The sequence below is a fragment of the Cyrtonyx montezumae genome, unplaced genomic scaffold (genome assembly GCF_038088225.1).
Source record: "Cyrtonyx montezumae isolate F1298 unplaced genomic scaffold, pur_monq_1.0 scaffold_3, whole genome shotgun sequence".
Taxonomy (NCBI): Eukaryota; Metazoa; Chordata; class Aves; order Galliformes; family Odontophoridae; genus Cyrtonyx; species Cyrtonyx montezumae.
In genome coordinates this window covers 106,764,564-106,784,869 of record NW_027072034.1, presented here as the reverse complement: position 1 = coordinate 106,784,869, position 20,306 = coordinate 106,764,564, and the positions used below count along the sequence as shown (strand labels likewise).

The 20,306-nt window shown below is 36.9% G+C and overlaps 1 protein-coding gene across 2 annotated transcripts in view; it reads left to right on the top strand.

Moving 5' to 3' along the window:
* The window catches only part of CDK17 (cyclin dependent kinase 17), an 85,830-nt gene that overhangs the window by 47,824 nt on the left and 17,700 nt on the right, over positions 1-20,306 (top strand). For both annotated transcript variants that reach the window (XM_065742696.1, XM_065742697.1), the window contains 2 exons: positions 523-687; positions 5,369-5,502. In XM_065742696.1, the coding sequence (XP_065598768.1) occupies positions 523-687; positions 5,369-5,502 (299 nt within the window). The remainder of the gene's footprint in view (positions 1-522; positions 688-5,368; positions 5,503-20,306) is intronic.

The following is a 20,306-nucleotide window of genomic DNA, read 5'->3' as shown; positions in this document are numbered from 1 at the left end:
GCACAGGTATGTTTCTTTCTAAGGACTTCCAGTTGCAAAAGACCTCACTATGAGTAACTTTTAAGAATTTTGAGAGCGTGAGTATTTCTAAAGGCTTGCTGTTGAATTTGCTCATCATGAGAATTTATCTACCAGTTGGTTTATTTAAATTATAGTGAAGCTGAGACATTGAGAAATCAAACAAATCATTAATTCAGAAGAAAAAAAGCCAAATATTCAAGTCAACTTTCTGTTCTTATTTACATTTTTTTACTTTATGTTCAGACTGTTTACTGATCCCACAGTAGAGTGACAGAATTTAACAGATCCAATTTGGGAAACACTTAATGCCATGTTTTGTATTATTAATATTGAAATGGTTGTAGTGTTGTGGTCTGCTGTTAGTATGAACTAGTCTTACTGGAATGGTGATTTTCTGTCTAGTAACTGTTTGTTTTATTTTTCTTTCTTTTCCCTTCTGGCACGTTCCTGACACTCCTACTTGCTTGTGGAAATGAATATTTTGATCCCTGTGAATTCTAGAGCCTATTGTGAAGAATGGCAGGCCTCCAACGTCTCACAGCATGCACTCATTTCTCCACCAGTACACAGGATCTTTCAAGAAGCCCCCTTTACGAAGACCACATAGCGTCATAGGGGGCAGCCTCGGCTCTTTCATGGCAATGCCCAGGAATGGGAGCAGACTAGGTAATTTACTACGTGGTTTGTTTAAATTCATTTCTTTTTTCCTGTGAAAAATAATGTCTTAGTTTTATCAAGGGACAGAGTTACTCTAATGGTTTAATGAACCTCTGGGAATTCTTATTTTTTTTTTCCCTGGGGTTGCTAAGAAAACTTTTAGGTACTGAACATCTCGAGGAAAAGAACCTGTGAATGTTTGACAATTTAAAAAGTTACAAAGGCTGCAAAATACTCTTAATGCTTTAGAAGGAACCTTGTGTCCAGCTCAGTTAAAAGCTCTGCTGAGAACTACAAGAATTGAATATATAAATTCAGAAGATTATGTGTGGAATTGAAAAAGAAGGTGATGTATTACTTAGACTTTCCAGTAATACAAGAAAAAAAATGTTTTCCAGTGTTAATATAAGGCTACTCAACAATAACTATCTTTTGTTGGTGTCTTGAGCTATGTTTGTGAGGCAGGTGAGCTACAAATGCGTTTCTATTGTTCTCTTTCAAGTAGTTTGTCATATTGCTGCCTCCAGTCGCCATTAATGTTTTATCCTGCTTTTATGTTGTTTTAAATTCTGCTTAATTGATTGATACTAGTAAAATGAGAGCAAGTCAGTTTAATTAGAATTTTATGAATTTTTTGTTCTTTTGCCATTCTTTCAAAAGCGTGTGACACTTAAACTGATCTTGTTCAAGATTAAGCTGTGAGTTCTCAAGATACTCATCAAACCACTTACATCTTACATCCTCCCTTCCTTGTTATCACTTATGCAAATTTTGACTGCAGTATTAATTCCTGATTTCACTCAGCTACTTCACAGTACTTTTTTTTTTTACAGTATGCTAATGGAAAGAAAAAGTAGTTCTATTTATTTATTTATTTATTTATTTATTTTAAGCAAAACAACTATACATGAAAATTTGCCTGGTTAGGAATTTTTTGTCTTTTATGGGCGATTTGTTAAGTCAGGTGCATGTGAAATGTGTTCACAAAGAGCGGAGATGCATTCTTTTGTATTGCGTGTTGCCTTTAAAAGATACAGTAGCATTTTGAAGGGCACATTTGTCAATAACTTATTCCTTGTCAGATTTCTACTGTAAACTTCAAATTTGCAAAAAAAAGAAAAAAAAAATCCTGAACAGTTTTTGTTTGTTTAATGATTTCCCAGTTTACTCAAAGTTAAATTTTTTATCAAAGCATTAATACATAGGTAATACAGAAAAATGACATTTGTTTTCTTTTTAAGGTGTGTTTAATACTTGCAATTTGTAGAAGTGTTGTAATAACTACATACTAAATACAGATTCCTATAGAATGTGTAATTTCATTGAAGGTGTACAGAATGGATTTAGTGAGTGCACTACTTATTCGTCGTGAGTTTTCCCTCTTCTTCTCTGGAAAGATTAGTCACTCAAAACCTGTTATTTTGCTTATCTAATATGTTCTCATTTAATGAAAATTTAACCTACTTGAACATGTTACTTAGTAGCATTTTTCTACTTATCTATGCAAGCAAATTACTACTCTCTACTAGTTCTCTCTACTGCTTCTTTGCATCTTTTCTCCCTTTGTTCCTGCCATATGGGAATGGTTACTGCTCAACAGGAATTCTCCATTGGGGTAATGACATCAGAAACAAAATGGTCAAATATCCCACGCTATATGAGACTTCTGTGTGTGTGTGTGTGTGTGTGTGTGTGTGTGTGTGTGTGTGTTTATTCTTTCTTGTTTTCTTTCATTTTTTCCTATTCGAGTGATGGGGACAGGCTACTGGATTCTTGAAATAGCACAAAGTGGTAGTGTAAAAAGATGTCTTGGTTAAAAACAAAAACGAAAAACAGAATAAAACTAGATCTGCCACAAACATAGCTTCAGATGGCTTGTTTATGAATGAATTTATCACTATGAGAATCGACTGAGAGACCTGGGAGAGATTTCTTGTTTGTTTTCAGCACTGAGCATGCTGCAGAGTTCCTGCTGTTATGATAACAAGTAAAGACCCAAAATATTTTTTAAGACCTTTCTTCATGAAAATGTTTTGGTTAACTTGAGGTATTGTAAAGACAGAAAGTGTGTCTTTTGTTTAATGTTTTGCATTCACTTATGTTTGATGTTTTTTCAATAATACAGATGACACTCAGGGCAAACTGTGACTTAGCAGTGCCACTGATGAAGGTCCAGATGAGTTTTTTGAGCTTGCATTTACCTCGTAACTATAGAGCTCCTGCAGTCTTGCACCTCTAGAAATATTTAACTGCTGTGGGCCCTTAAAGAGCCAGAATTAATAAGCAATTTGTGTACCTCATCTGACTTAAACCAGGGCCAACTTCAGGTGTACTTGTTCCATATTTATATTACTGGGAGCACTGAAGAGGTGCTCAGAATACCCAAAGCCAGTTCTGTCCAGCATGGATCTCAAACTGGTGATCTTCAACAGCAGCAGGAACTTACCCATGCTTTAGCCAGTTGTCTCAATACAGTAATGAGGATCTGTTTCCTTGTCATAAATATCTGAATTGAAAGGAATGATGTTTTCATAGTGCTTTCATAGTTTGTTTATCTTTCACAAATGGAACATTGTATATTTTAAAAGTATGACAGTATCAAGCACATGATTACTTTCATGTATCTGTCAGGGTTAGTTGTTTTTTTTTTTTTTCCTTTTTTTAAATGATGTAATCGCTTCATGGCTTAGAATACAATAGTTATTTAGTTTCATGGAAGTTGTCCAGATAACTGTCTCTTGTCTAGCATCTCAAGAGAAAATAGGCTTTGTAGCCACACCAGCAAACTTAAACTAACATGAGAATAGATAGATTGGGGAGCAATTTCTAGAAGTCTTTCCCTCAAGTTCAGACCAGCATGTCTGTAGAAGTACTGATGAATCTTTGGTTCAAAACCAAGCTGAAAGGATTGCAGCTTTTTTCTCTCTCGTTCAAAATCTGAGCATGACTTCCTGAGAAATTTCTGTTGCACTGTGGACTTTTAATCAAAATCCGATTTTGACCCACACTGCTGCTGAAAACTGTGCTTTGTATATGAGATATTTTCTTAATCTGTGTTTAATTACAATTATTTGAGTTTAAATAGATGCTGTGTAAGTACCTTACAAGTTGCTCTTCTTATATCCTTTGTTTTCTGTAAAAATAAATTTGTAGTAGTAAGAAAGAATTTAGTTCTTTGAAGACTGTATGACTGTGTGAGCTAAACTAGACAGACGTTTTAGAAGATGTGTTGATTTCTAAACTTTGGCCTCAAGGGTTGTTTTCTTGAAAATCCAGTTTTTATTCTTTTTTGTTTATAGTGATTAAACATGCATATTCTTTCTCTCTCCTGTCTGTCTGTCTATCTTTCTGTGTGTGTGTGTGTGTGGTTATTATTATTATTTTTTTTTGCTTTAATTGTTGTGATTCTGAGTAAATGCTGAATATTTGGAGTTATACTGAACTTTGGGTGTTTTGGTCATATTAGTTTTTTTAAGGGTAGAGTTCCGAAAAATTTTAGTTATTCTCAGGTTCTCTTTTACACTGTCTGAGATCATGCTTAATAATAGGAACAGAAGAGATCAGGGAAATTCATGTATTTTGTCACCTCTTAGATATATACGTGTGTTTAGTCTGCAACCTTGCCAGCAACAGGGGAGTTGGAACTAGACAATCTTTGAGATCCCTTCCAACCCAAGCCATTCTATGGTTCTCTGTAGTAATTTGGAGCTCAAACATTTTAGAGGTGAGAATGGACTGTTACTCAAGAGTAACTTGCTTGTATGACCAATTTCACATTGTGTGTACTTCTGCATGTCATTTGTCTCTTGATGCTATTAATGATGCCACTTCAGTTCTTTTCTTCATTCTTTACAGTAATAGTCTTCCAAAGTCTGGAAGATTCTGTGGCAGTAAAAAAAATGTGATGTGTATGTTAAATACATGACATAAATCTGTTATATGTGAATGAATCTGCAGGATTACATTAAAAGTACTAATTTCAGTTTTCCTAAGGATCCTACAACACCATATAACTCAAGTGGACTAATACCTAAATTTCTCCCATACAATCATAAATTTCACTGAAAGGCTTCTGAATCTCAAGTCCTTTTCTGAATCAACTTAGGCATTGAAGACCTAGAGTTTCCATATTTGACATTTCTGAAAATCGATACCTATGCTTTTCAGTTGTATTTAAAAATTTATTTATTTAAAAATTTTTAAGGCACACTTAGTTGCAAGGCAAGTAGTCAGAAAGTCTTAAATATTTTCACGTTTTATATATTTTCTGGTGAATCTTAGATTTCCATTGCAGACACAAGTTTTTCTAATCCAGTAGTATCAGGAAGAAAAGAGATAATAAGGAAGTTTAGGGATATCCGGATAGTGGGAAGGCATTTAAAAACTAAAATTGGGATTTGACTGTCTTTTGTTCTGGAAAATTCTGATCTGCTGAAAACTGAGTGAGAAAAGTAACATTAAAGTTTGTGAGTGAATTTTATGAAGTATTCCTTTTTCATTTTGGGATCTCTGAGCCATAGAAAATATATTGTGTATCGGGACTAATATTACTGTGACGAGCCTTTAAGATAAAAATCAATGCACAGTTATTTGCTGTCTGTACAAGTGATATTACTTAGTGAAAACGGATTGACTATTTTGGTTTTTTTGTTTTTTTATTATTTTATTTTTATTTTTTACTGTTTTTAAGATATAGTTCATGAAAATCTGAAAATGGGGTCGGATGGTGAAAGTGACCAAGCATCTGGAACATCATCTGATGAAGTTCAGTCTCCCACGGGTGTTTGTCTCAGAAACCGAATACATAGACGAATCTCAATGGAGGTAATTTACTTTTCATATAAGGATTGTTTAAATTGACAACAGAGCATGGAGTTGTTCTAGTTCTTTGTAACTGGTTGTCTTCTCAATCACCTTTAAACACTTTGACATACTTACTGTGGAGAGGATTAATATAATAGTGCTTAAATGTCTAGATCCATTTGTCACACGCAAATAGGACAATTGTCTTGAATTGTTTATGAGTTGCTTATTTTGAAAGCTGAATATGTTTTGAAACTTGAATTTCTGTGAAGAAGGTATTATATGTAGTTTTTAGAATATCTTCACATTCTATACAATTTATAGAATGTGTTGAAGGAGTGGTGTTTAGATTTTTTTTTTTTTTTACTTTAAACTGTTGTCTAATCTTTCTAATAAGAATGTTGCAGAAGCATTGGTCAAGACTGCTTCAGCCTTTCTCTCTCTTCCTGTTTTTAAATGAACGGAACTTTACAGGATGGTAAACAAAAGGAGGAAAAGTACCTAATGAATAACTGTGCACATAATTTCCTTTATTTATGAGTCTCGTTGTGAATACTAGCCACCCTTGTGCTTGCTTTGTTGTCATTTCCCTTGGCAAAGAAAAACAAAATGCTTCCCTGTTTCTTGAGTGTGTAAAAGTAATAATGGTTCCTTTCTTGCAAAACCATGCAAAATTTTGCAGTTTCTTCATTACAGCATGTATACCAGTATGCATAGTTTGTAAGATTTTAGATCTTCTTTCAAAGCATGATATGAAGTATAGGACTTGGAAAGCAGAACTGGGTAAGTTACAGTAGAGTGAACATGCCAAAAAATTTTGATTGGTGAGGCATTATGTTATGCTTGGAATTCCAAGACTCTGAGCATGCAGTGCTGGTCTGATTCCAAGAACTTATAAATTTTTGTATTAATTATTTATATCTTCTGCAGCACCTGCTTTTTTTTTTTTTTTCCTAGAAATTCCTGATTTTTTTTTAAACATATTAAACTCAGGTTTAAACACTGTTTAAGCTGGACCTTTTACATGAGAGAGCTAATTTAGGTTTGTTGATCTATGCAGGAGGCTTTAAAAAAAATCATACAAGCTTGTAGATCAGTATGCATTCTGGAGAAACTCAAAACAGAAGAAATTTTCAAAATAGTTTGGTTTTTTGCTTAATATCTATTTCCTGTGCATTTCATCTGAAATACACGTTTAAGCCAGGAAAGAAATGAGCAAGTTAATGGTAGATCATGAAATTAATAAACTGAAATGGGAAGATGCAGAGACTTAGGGAGAGAGTGAAGAGCCACAAAGGGTCCTTGTTTAGAGTAGGATTAACAAATCTCTAAAAGAATCTGTAGAACTCAGGAAAAGCTGTAAAAATTTAGTACATCCATGTGTAATTTTTCAAAAGATATGAAATAAAAGCAGCTTTTTAGTGGACTCTTAGCACTGTGAAGAAGTTCTAATACTACTCTTCCAGCTGCTTTCAGAAGTTTTTATTTCACTTTGGTTTATTCAATACTGATTTTCTCATTTTTTCTCCTAATTCCAAGTGCTTATTTCTAGTTTTTGAACTTTTTTTTTTTTCTCTGATTGGCCCAGTCAGTGAGAGCATTCATTTTTTGGCAGCTATTCCTGTATATTCTGTGAGAATTTTAGTTTCCCCCAAATCATTTCAGTATTAATTTAGCAGCTTTTAAAGTACAGTTTCAAGCTAACGTTTGAGAACGCTCTCACTTCTGAATTTCAGAAATGCAGTCACTGATGGATATTTTTAGCTGATAGAAGTTTACACTTCAGAAGTGGTCTGTAGCATGGTAGGTGGGTTTTTTAACCTGTTTGTACATGCCAGAGAAAAAGAGCTGTAACAGTCTTTTATATCTTTGATTAAAAAGCCTTTCTAGTCATAATCATTTCAGTGTAATTTATCTGTTTTCTTAAGCAAAAATGCCTTAAGTGATTATGTCGTCTGCTTGTCTTTCCCTCATCCAGTTTTTCCCATGGGCTTTTTTCAGTCAGTTTTGACAGTTGAAGATCTCAGATGATAATTTTCTGCTCATTTCTGTGGAAAAAAATCCAACTCCTAAATCAGGATAGACTCCTAATCTATACACTGCTGGGAAAGATGCAGCCTCTATTAAATACTGCAGAATACAAGTAGAATTTCAGTCTCAAGAAGTACATCCATAGGGGACCTGTTTTTCCTGGCTTTGCTGCCCAGCAGATAACAACACTTACTTCCTTGGCCTTCAGGGGAGACAAATGAAGGGTTTCCTTCTTACACCAAATCTTGCCTGCCTGCCTTGAGTGGTTTGCATCATGGAGCTGGCTAGTTCAGTACTAATAATGTCATGATATAATGAAATGGTCTTTGTTGAGAAGTGTTGGTTGGTTCAATTTTATTTTGTTAGTGTCTCTCTCATATTTAGACGTGATTAGTTAGCTTGAGGCTGTATTCCCTTTATAGTCTTTAAATTTTCTTGTATATATGTATATACATGCACTATGCTACACATGCTGGTTAATTAGTATGTGTGATAGTTTTTTATTTGCGGTAGTCTGCTGAAGTCATTAATCATATATGAAATCCACTGCAAAATATATTTGTTTAAAATATTCAGAGTTGACTAAACTCAACCAAACAGCATTCTTTTTCTGTATTAAAATGAATGTGCCTGTCTTGATATGACTATATCCTTGTACTTATTTTGGCTAATATTCACTGTATTTGTAATATATATTTATCATTTCTTATATATATTTGTTTCTACTGAATTTGCAAAAGTCCTGGTTTTTCTTTTGTTTTGTTTTTAAGGAAACTAATCAGGTTAAACTGAAACTCTGGAAAAATATTTTTTTTATTTTTAAAGACTTATGCATAAAATCTTGATTATATATATAACTTCCTCTAAATCCTGCAGATCAGCTGCCCAACAACCACAAAAGCTTGCTTAAAACATTCTGTAATCAGCACTAATTTGTGAGACCATGTTAGTGTTCTGGGGATGTTTTTTGCATGTCAGAATATACATTTTTATCTTTGGTGTCCACCTTATTACTGCTTTCTCCGTGATTGTTAAATAATTTTGAGCTAGAATAAAATCATTACGCTGTGGGAGAGCAGAAAGATTCCCTTGTCAAGGGTGTTTGGAAGAGAGCATGCCAGAGTCTCATTTTATTGTCTATAGAAATTGTGTTTTGCAAGTAATACACAGATTGCTAGTGGGTTACTAGTACAGTTGCTTCCCCCTTTCAGTAAGCATACTGACGGTAGCTGCAAACATATACTGTGTGGGGAATTTCACTTTCAACAGCAAGTGTTCATTGGAGGCCCTGTGCCCATGCTTTGGATAGTGAATTCTTCAGTAAGTACATTAGTGGATAAAAAATAGGGAGACACAGTCTGTGCAAATTGAAACATCTGTTTCCCTTTCCCCAGAAATCCAAGGTCTGTAAGATGTCTTCCTATGTGAACTGGCAGAGGGCCATAACCCACTGTTCACCAGCCTGTTTCCCAGATACTTTATCCTGAGAAACAGTTCTTATCCATCTGACTGTCACATTAGTGGCAGCAGCTTGTTCCAGATCAGACTGCTCCTACCGCATTGCTGTAGGGTATAATTTTCCCCTGGGAGGATTAGCTGCAGATTTAATGCTTTTAGTTCAAAAGAGAAATACAAAGACCATAAAGTAATCCTATGGTTAGGTGTGAGTTGTACTGATTACCTTCAGGAAAAAAAAAAGAAAAGAATGCATGTCGTTGAAAAATAAGATTTTGGTGAGCCCACACTTTTACCAGGGTTATGACTGCTGCACTGATACAGCTTGAATAACTGAGTTGACTCCTGGTCCCCGTGAGGGAAATGTACCTGCTCCAGAGAGGAACCCACCAAATAAATTGACATTTAAGTAGGTGTAGTGCTACCGTTTTCTGTTTGTAGGCTTTGAGTTGGAAATTGGTTCTGAGTTTCCCCATTCCAATGTAAATAGGTCACAATCAGCCTCCATTCAGTTTAAATTCTTGAACGGTATACTGGATGGCAGTACCGATTCAGCCTTTTAAGTCAGAGGCAGTACAGTATTTTCTTCTGTCATTAATTTTGGGAGCAGGAGAAAACTGCAGGAAGCACTGCAAAGCGTGAGCATTCAGCCGTGCATCTGTTACCACCTGACAGGGTGCTGTGGATCCCTGCAGCAGTGCCTCTTGGGTAAGGCTTCACTAAGCGAAGATTCTTCCTGCTTCTCTGTTTGGCAGCTGTATAATCCTTTCTGCCTTATTTACTGGATTTTGTCTGATTTCCTTCTCTATGTATTCTGAGATTGTGTAGATCTCCTGCTCACCTCTTCCATGAATCTGTGTGATCACCTACCAGTAGGTAGAGAGGAATTAAAAAAAACAGAAGCTGAGTACCGTCAAGGTGTTTATTTCCTTTCACATGCTTGCTGTGTTATCTGTTTTCATTTGTGTTGGGAAGCTGTCTCAGTCTTTTGCAACATTACACAAGAGAATGCACTGTTACATTTGTGGATTCCTACTTTGAGGCTCACATAAAGCTTGACTCTTTGGAAATCACACTTCAGAAAATGCTAGTCTAAATGACTAGTGTGGCATTGATGAAAGTGATGGGCCTCCTTTTGATCTCTTTTATTGGCTTTCATTTCTTAACCCGATGAAGAAAGCAGTCAGTGCTACAAGAAAAATAATTTCAGCTAAGACTTCTGGAACTTTCCTTTTACTAGATTTTTCTAGGAATAGGAGTAACTATGGTAACAGCAGTAAATACCTTTTTGCCCTTCTGTTAGTAACCTCTATAATCCTAAAGGTCCTTGTGTTCCCTTTACAAATTCTGTATCCTTAGAGAAGTTACTGCATTTTGTGGTATCCATTTTGTAAGGATGGAATATCTGCTTTGTTACTTTTTCTCATCAGTAACTCGTCCCCCTTCTAAGCTCCTTTCCTTTCTGAGTTCCCTTTACAAGTAATTCAGTATCATATTGGATGTATTCAGCCATCTACAAATCAGATCTCACTTGGGTTACTGATGCACAACAGATGAGAAGTTAGAACGTGGATACAGCTTCCTACCTTGTACTCCACCGTCACTGTTATGTCCAGGACAGTCTGATTTCAGTAATTTAATTTATTTTGAATAATCAAATTTCCTTTGGGACCTTCTTCTGGTAGTTCCTGCTGTATGGTTAACATTAGAGAGTTGACTCTGCTAGACTGCTCATATCAGCATTGAATACATTACTGCTTTTGCTGTAACTTCCTTTGGTTTGCTGGTTCTTCTTTTGTTATCTCTTGAGACTCTTGCAATTTAGAAATGCAAGTTTTCAGGAAGAGATGCATTTGAAGGAAAAGATGCTGTTACATCTCAGGATTTTGTCCTGTGCCATCAAGGCTGCAGGCTTGATTTTTATACTGATCTCTTTCTCATTGTATTTTTTCCTGTTCCATTTCCCTTCTCTTGCAAGCCTTGTCAGCTTATCATCTTCTTTGGGGTGCTTTCTCCTACTGGTCTATTGGATAAATTGATCAGAACATACAGAAAACTACTCTTAAAAGTCAGGAAGATTAAATAGTAAAAGAAGCAGAACTCGCTTTTTATTAGCATCTGTTACCTTCTGTCACCTACCACTGAGTCCAACAGCCACCAGACCCTAGGTATCAGCAGGGTTTATGTTAAGAGGCTAACGTGATATCTTGTTAGGTGATAAAGGCAGACACACAAACTCAGAAGACAGGATTTTTTATTACTGTTCTTTATTCTTCCCTGTGCTCTAAGTTCACTTCCTCATGAGCTCTCTGAAGTAATTACCAAAAAAAAAAAATCAAAAACCTACAAGAAAAGAATTTTTGGTGTATTTATACACTTGACAAAAGTAAAGTAATAATCTCACATCTGTATTTTATTATCTTCAGATTTTTTATTGCACTTATCTGTTTTGTTTCCATTAGTTGTGAATGGAAGTTAATGGAATGCAATTTCTGAATGGTCTATTTGTGCTAAATAAATTGCTTCACTGACATCTAAGATGTGAAATAAATCAGAAACTTACTTTTTTTTGTTTGTTTCTTTAAAGACAGTTTTTATTCAGCTTATCAGTAGTCTGAAACAGTCTGAAATCCACAGAATTAAGACACTTGTTCAAATTATTTCAGTGGGGAAATGGTGGTGGAAAAAAAGTGTGCTTTTTGAACTATATATCTAATTCCATTATTTCAAAAATACTAATTGCTACAAGTATTACTTGAAAATAATTTTTAAGATTTCATTGCACTGAAGTAAAAAAAAAAAAAAAGCAAAACTAGCTGCTAGCACTTCTGGTTTCTGGCCTTTTTAAAATTCATTCATTGCATATTTTTGTTTCAGTGGCTGTAGCTACTGTAGAGATTGGTGATAATTTTCTTGAACTCCTGGCAGTGAAGTCCTTGCTCTGCTGATTGATGAAAATAGATGTGTGGGAAACTGTGACTCCCAGTCCCAAAATAGAGGTTAAACCTATGAATTTTCAGTAATACTGATGTTTCATTGATTACATTTGTATGTTCATCTTTTCCTAGCAACTCAACATGAAAACTGATGAAGTTTGTTATGCTGGGAGAGGAGGCAGAGGCTAAGAAATATCTGTGGTCGTTGGTATTCTGAGTATGAAGCTGCATGCGGTCTTCTGAATATGATTATATTCCTGAGAATATTTTGAATACTTAATCTGATGGAAAAAAAAAGAGAAGAAAAATTTAACTGACTAATTAATTCCATTTCTTAGATCATCTCTGAATGCTTTCTTAAAATAATAGAATCCTTAAAGTTAGAAGAGACCTGTGAGGGCCATGTAGTCCAACTCCCCTGCAATGAGCAGGGACATCACAGCTAGATCAGGTTGCCCTCAGCCTTACCTCGCCTTGTCTTGAAAGTCTGCAGGGATGGAGCATCAACTACATCAGTTGTTAACCTGTTCCAGTGTGTCACCACCCTCGCTGTAAAGGTTTTTTCCTTATATCTAACCTAAATCTACCCTCGCTGAGCTTGAAACCATTTCCCTTTGTTCTTTCTCCACAGACCCTGCTAAAGAGTATGTCCCCTTCTTTCCTGTAGCTTCCCCTTAGATACTGAAAGGCCACCATCAGGTCACCTTGGAGTCTTCTCTTTTTCAGGCTGAAGAGCTCCAGCTCTCTCAGCCTGTCCTCATAGGAGAGGTGTTCCTTCTGTGAATAAATGAATTGTGTTGAATTTCAGTAGACTGGCTAAAAAATGCATGGATTTGTGGAGTGAGAAATAGCAGTGTTCCTTTATAAATTGATCTTAAGATTGTATTTTTGCTACTGCTTCTAACAGAAGAAAGGATACTTTGATGACCCTTTCCTCAAATTTAATAGCATAGAAACTGATTCCTTGTTGAATGTTTTCAGGGGAAAAATATGTATCAATGATAGCATTCAAGTGTAAAGGAAAAGCATAGTATTCTAGTGCAAACTCTTGCAGGAGACAGAAAAAACACACTTTCTGCATTACAGTGAAATCATTTACATCTGGTCATTGCTCTGTAATCCATGGTTTTGCTCTGAGGATTTTTGAGACTGAGAGTCAGATACTCATCCAACTACTCGTGCATTTTGAGTGGTCCTTTAATAAAACCTTGTTACACTTTGTCAGAAGAATTTTTGCTCACAGTATGCTGTAGAACTAGAACAGAAAAAATAGCCTCTTTATTTATATTTTCAGAAAGTATAGACCAGTTAAATCTTCTGTCCTTATGTTTGCTCTGTTAGCCCCATGATAAATGGTGGTATCTTGAGACTATTATTTGCATTACAGGCATATTTAGAAGGTAGCACTTTTAATTCTCCTAAGCACTAAAGATGTGCAAAGCCATCTTTTATGTGAGGTTATGCATAACTGGAGGAAGAAATCTTTGTAAGCTGTTTGTCAGCTCACAGTACATAAAATTAAAACAACAGTAATTTAAAAAAAAGGTAAGTAATTAGAATTTTATCTGTCTAATAGGAAAATTCGTCTCAGCTGTTAGAAGAGTGGTTCTAGTTATAGTAATTGAATATTTATTTATAAAGTTGTGAAAATAATACGCTGCATGAATTATGTCAGATTTTTTTTGGTGGTTGTGTGTGCTGGTGTTTTGCTTCAGGACCTTGCCAGTCTCTTAAGTCTGCAGTGCTGTAACCAAATGAGAAAAATCTGTACAAATATATTCTCTGATTAGGGGTTGGTTTTTTTTCTATTTACTTTTGCCTCTAGCAGTTTTGTAATATGTCATAATTCTGCACAGGATAAAGTTGGCTTGAATCATGCTGTCATTTGAAAAAAATGCACTGAAATTTGATAAAGCAGCTTTCAGAAAAAAAAAATCTACATGGTATTTGAAACTGAAGTAGTGCAGCATGTTTAAATTCTCATGGGCATAAGCAAGTGTTTTTCAGCTTGTTTTCTTTGTACATTATGTAGTATGCCATACACATTTTTTATTTAAAATCTGCAAGGAACATGTACTGTAGAAAGTGGGTTTTTTCATAGTAAGCATGGAGCTGAATTACGTTGCATAGAGGATTGTATGATGTAGCATTTTAGATCTTGTTAAGCGTTCCCCAGTGAAAAGAAGAACTATGACTTATTAGTGAACATCTTGTGGTTACAGCTGACATGTCTTGCTGTTGCTTGCTAAAACCAGTGAGAGGGCTTATTCAAACTGATGCTTACACAAGAGAGCAAATTGTACTCGTTTGATCTGTAGTGGACTGTTTGGGCTATCAGAGTGCTGTCTGTAGACCTAGAAGAAGAGTGATATTTTTTCAGTATTGTTATTTAGCAATATCAGCTCCTGAAGGATAAGCTAAAATCTTGGGGAGGGTTGGAAGCTTGTTGTCTGGTAGAACATACTAATTGTGTTCTGGAAATGTAACTGTCAAGAATGAGCTGAAGAACTAAAGGTGTGAGGATCTTCATATAATGGTGCAGCTTGGGAGTATCATTAGGCTAGTCCACTGTCTAGCTGTTCCTGACAGAGCTAACTTCCTTCTTGTCTTGGCTCCAGAACTTGCATCAGCAGGTAATTACTCACGTTGTTTGAAAGGGGTAGTATTTTTCTGCCGATTGAGTTACTCAAACCACAGTGCTGAGTCAGGAGCTTTGAGCCTGTTCTCCAAGGATGGTGTGGCCACAGGCAGTGGAATATCAGTTTTGGAGATAGCTGACTGTTAGACTGTCTAAATGAAACATTTAAGGAATAACTGAGGATGATCAGACAACATATCATAGGTTTTGCTTCTGGCTTGTCGGTCCTTTATTATCAAGGAATAGGTTAGAAGTTTTTTTTCCACTTCCTCCTACTTGAATGGCAGAAGGCCAAATCTCTTTTCTCTCACTGCTGTTGAGAATGCAGTATCAGCATGAAGGAAATAGTCCAGAAGTTGAAAGATTGGCAGCATTTGTAGTCTCATAAATTTGGGAAAGACTTCTTGTTGCTACTCCAGCAAGAGAAAAACAGTTTATCAATTGGCACAACCGTGAATGGTAACATTCTCCCATTTTTTTGGTTTTCTGTCTAAGATACACTACATGTACACTACATGTAATGAGAATTGAACTAAAGAACAAGTGCTTCCAATCTTCTGTTTGGTTGAGAGTGATGGTTGATATTCTGTTTTGTGCAAAATATTTGTCTTTATTGTATGAATGCACTGTGTAAGTCAAAAGACATAATGCAGTTGGGTACTAGCCAGACACAAGAAAAGGCTTCTCAGAGCATTTGCTGTGTGTAGTGCTGGAAATAGTAAAGATAAGCACAAGTTGGTGTAGTTTATCTCTGTAGACAACGTAGCGTTAATTAATGTCACAGTCGCTTACATGTTTATCTCCCATCACACAGAGTAGAGCAAATGTGTTTCACATTTCAGGCAAATTATAAAAATAGTACACATTTCTCTGCCAAGCGATAAAGCAAGACTGCAAAATAAGCATCGCACATGAGGATAGAAAATGTGTTTTTATAATATAGAGGGAGGGGGAAATGCCATCGGCATTCTGGTTAACCTAGCAAAGCAACTGATGCTTGAATGTGGATCAAAAAATAGCTCATTAGTAGCATACAGTTTACTTCAGGCGTTTGAACATTTAACAGTTGTATGTTTACTCAGTCCTGGTTTATACTGTTGCAAGTTGACCCTAAAGATAACCTTGAAAAACAATAAAAAAAATTAAACTTGAAACCTTAAAAATTTACAATACCTTTGTAATAAAACAGACTTTGTTCAGGAAGCAACATACAGGTAAATGCTATCATTTTAGTCTTCTGGAAGACAGTTTATTTTACCTGAAACGCTTTGCTGACCTTGAAAGCAAACATTTTGCATTCTGATAGACCTTCACTTGCTGGAGTTACAAAGGAATGCATGCAGATTCCCCTGTAAAGCTGCAGAAGTATCTAAATCACTTGAACAACTCTTACATTCAAAAACTGTACATAAGATAGGGAGTCATTCTAGTTTCTTACCTTAAAAATGGAACAAAAATTTAGAATATTCATAAAGGGGATGCAAGTATTAAACAGACATGTTTATAAGTATTAAGTACCAGAAATTAATGTTGGGAAAATAATCCTGCAATTAATTTTACACGCTTCCTGATTAGTACTTTAAACAGCATTGTAGCAGAGGCTCCTAACAGCCTATGTATTTAACAGCCTGCTGATAATTTCCATTTTAAAAGGTTTCTTGGTTATAGTCTTTGTGTTTTGGGGTTTTTTCATCTTCTGAGAAATGCTAACTTGTCGTTAGGTTCAGCTGGCCATTGAAATTACTCTGGACAAAGTCCTCTTTCCGGAAAGTGTCTTTTCTATTGTATCATGGAATTCCACAGAGGTTTAAGAGAATTAGCGATTCTTAAAAATCAGCATTTCCTACTGTTGCTTGCATTTCACTGGCGCAGCCTGGCATTGTACCAGAGTGACAGCAAGCAGCCCAGCTGGACACAGCGCAGGTTTGGCTGCTGCTGAAGTAGTGGTTAGGGCTGTTAATGGGCACGTCTGGGCACAGCTGCAGGAGGGAGTGAAGATGGCATCTAATGTACAGGCTTCACACACTGAGACTCGAGCTTTGTCTGGCTGCCCCATCCCCGTGCAGCCCCATGAGGGTGGAACAGGCTGCTTTCCCCCAGCAGCTCTCTCTGCCTGGTACGTACACAATGCCGCCCTGTGGGCATGCTGCGCTGGGATGAGTCCTTCATGGCAGCCCCTGTCTGTGAGGCTGGCTCCATAGCTGTGCCGCTGGCTGGCATGGAGGCTGCAGCACAGCAGGGTTGGGGCAGGTGCTGAGCCCTGCCTGCTCAATGTCAGGACTTTCTCTTTTCCCCACACTGCCCTTCACAGCAAGCGGGCTGTGGGTGGCAGAGCTGGGATGAGGCATGACGAGACAGCTGACTGTGGGGATTTTCTGTGCCATTCGTGTTGCACTCTGTGAAGAATGCTGGAGGAAAGGGGACGTTTGTGGTCATGGTGTTTGTCTTTTGCTCTCCAGCAGCCACTGGGTGAGCTGAAGCTCAGCTTTCCAGGAAGTGGCTGGACATCTGCCTGCCGGTGAGAAGCGGCAAATGAATTCTTTCTTTCATTTTGCTTGGGCACACAACTTTTGCTTCCTCTGTTAAAGCAACGTTCCCTTGATCCACAAGTCTCATCTTCCTTCTATTTTCTCTCCATCCTGCTGGTGCGGGCAGTGAGCATGTGACGGGCATGCATCCGGCCCAGGACAGCAGGCACGTCTGGCTGCTGGCAGCCAGCAAGTTACCTTAGTGTCACATCTCTGTGAACTCCTGAGGCTCACACTTGGCTGGTAGCGTTGCTCTTGGGCTTCTTTTTGTCATCTCTTAAGTTAAGTGAGTTTTTCAGCTGTATTGAAATGGTAAATTTTAGTTGTCAGTTTTGCAGCTTAGCCAGTAGGAAACGTGCTTGTTTGCACATTTGATGGAACCCACTTCATGTTGCTCTGCAGCTTTTAATTATGATGGCTTTTTCTTTTTCCTCCTAATGAGGTGATTGCTTCAATTATTAAAAAACCTGGGAAGGATTAAGGTGACAGAGGCAAACAAAATGCAGTAATTCCTTTCAGCCATTTGGGTTTGCAGTCTAAGTGACTTTCTGTAATTTTGTCTATATTAGGTAGTTAAGTAAAGGATAATTACAATGCTGAAAAAACTTTTTCTATCAAACTATATGTATGATCTTTCAAGTATTGGTGTCATAAAAGGCTTCTGACTGTGGTAGGTAATGATTTTAATATAAGGTTCAAAAAAACATTGTGGCTTAGTAGACATTTCGACACAGCCAAATATGTGTATTACAAGTAGAAGTGCAGCACAGATCGTTAGGGGGAAAATATCTGTAGTGCCTGCTGTAGTTTCTGTGAAGTCATTATGCTTCCATGTAGAAAAGAGACTTTCTTCAGGTCTACAAAGTTAAAGAAAATGGATAGGATTCTTTTTTTTTTTTTTTCTTATGATATACCAAAATGTTAGGCTTCTAGCACAAAATAGTAAGTTTGGGGGGGAGAGGGGGGAGGAGAGGAAGAGAGTTTTAAAGCTGTGTATAGGAAGTGCTGAAATTATATTTAAAAACAGACATTTTACTCCTGAGGAAATCTTCTCCCTACTGTAACCATAAGGCTCTCTTAATGTTTTTTAAAGAAACTCACAGTGGGCTGTTGTGTGCTTAAAGTAGATTGTCATTGATGAGGATTTTTTTGCTAGGTAGATAAAGTTATGGCCTTAACATCATTAAGTCCTTATATTCAAAAAAATATTTGTGTTACGCACTCCGGAGCACAAAACACAAGGTTGCAGCTTAAGGTTTGTTAAGAGCTGAGGATGTCACATGGGATCTCTGGTGTAAGTCATGGGGAGTTTTGCAATTACCTATTGCAGTAGTGCCACTGCTGGAGCTTTTATAGGCAGTGAAAGGAGAGTGAAGATGAAAGAGAACTGCTAGCTACCATTATAATATTTTCTGGTACTTAAAATGATGTCTCCAGTCTTTACAGAAGCTGAACTCCAAAGTAATGAACCTGTAAGAGTTGCAAAGAACCTTAGATTTGTTTCCTTTCCCTTCCTCTGCATTTGAAGAAGTATGTGTTTATTGACAGCAGACCCTGTGCACAGTAGGGGCATATTTTTCAAGTTGTCATCAGAACTTAAGAATACCTTGGCTTTCTTCTTCCCACGTCCTGATCAACTTTGTATGCTTGAAAATACTTCTTCAAGGCTGTGGATCTAGCTGTGAAGCACCATTTTCATTGGCCCAAAGATGAATTTTGTGGGAGTAGATACAGACTGAGAGCTGTGGGGTACAATCAATTTGCTATTTCATGAGGCCTTTGAATTGTGGTCCATAATTTGAATACTCCTGTAAACAGCTGCTATTAAAATACTTATTATCAAATAAGCACTACAAGAACAGTCATAAGAACACTGCAGCAGATTGTCATAGTGATAATAGCTAGGAGTAGGAGCTATTTTGCTGTGGGGCATATAGGATAGTGATTTTATCTGCTATGTTCAGCAAGCTGCATTAAAAACATCCCTGTGCTCTTTCCTTCTCTTGGTTCTCCTGAGCAATGGAAAAAAGAAAACTAGGACATTGCCCCATGGTTTGATCTGGGATCATAAGATGGAGTAGAGGCCAATACTGGTCCTCTTCTTGGCATCCCTTGTCTGTTCCAGCAGTTGCAGGGTTTCCCACTGCAGTGAGATGATCCAGTTTTTTCCTTTGTGCTCATCTGTTTTGATGAGCTACCTGAAAGTTCTGAAGAATGCAATAAACATTAGGGTGAAATTCTTTTTTGTTATGTTTTAATTTATTTTTTTTTATAATCTGAAACCCTCTGAAATATGGGTGTAGGGCAGTTCTCTCTTCAGATGACTCTGGTTCTACTGAGTTTGAGTTGCCTGTTATGAAAATGATAATAGCAGCACTCGTCAAAAAGAAGGAAAGTTCTTTAGTGGAAAATACCATTTTACTGAAGGGTTGCAGCTTGCTGTCGTTATAATTAATCAGTTCCTCCAGTATTCCCAAAACCACATAGGCCCTCTCACATTGCCAATGTTCTAAAATTTTTGAAATGTCAAAGTTGAAAATTAGTAAAGAAAGGGAAAGCTGCCTAAAGTGAGGGATCTTTTTGTTTTCTTTTAATTGATCTTCAAAATGTTGGTCAAAGCTGCCATTCAGCTAACAGTAGTCCTTTTGTTTGAAGACTGTGGTTCCAATTTGAAAATTTTATACACAGTGCAAAATGTAGACACTGAATTTTCCAGTTCTGCAGCGAAGCTACTGCTGAGCAGCAAAACAGAAGCTAACTGAGACTTGGTGCTCTATACTGAAGCAGGTATGAGGGGTGAAAGGAAAACAGGAGAGTCAAATGCCAGAAGGTAAACCTTTCTTGACAGTGCTCCAAAAAATTTGTCTGTATGTGGTGGCTGTAGTGAACAGCACATGTAGGTCAATTGCTTTGGAGGTTGAAGGGCTTGTTAGTTGGCACTTCTGTCCTACCTGAAACTGTTAATTGCCCAAATAAATTTATTTTTTAATATGTTTTGAAATTATATTTTTTACTCAGCTCTTGTTCCGAGTACATATATATATCATGCTTATTCGTGGACTGCCAGTGCTGAAAGCTTAGTGAGTTGTCTACTCAGATCTCAAGTCCTGAAAGGTCTGATGATGCAGCCTAAGCCAATTTAGCTGCTGTCTTCCTGGGATTGCCCTGCTGCCTCCTTTGCCCCGTGCTCAGGCTGTGAGCTTGTCTGACCTTACACTGAACCTTTTTGGAGCACAA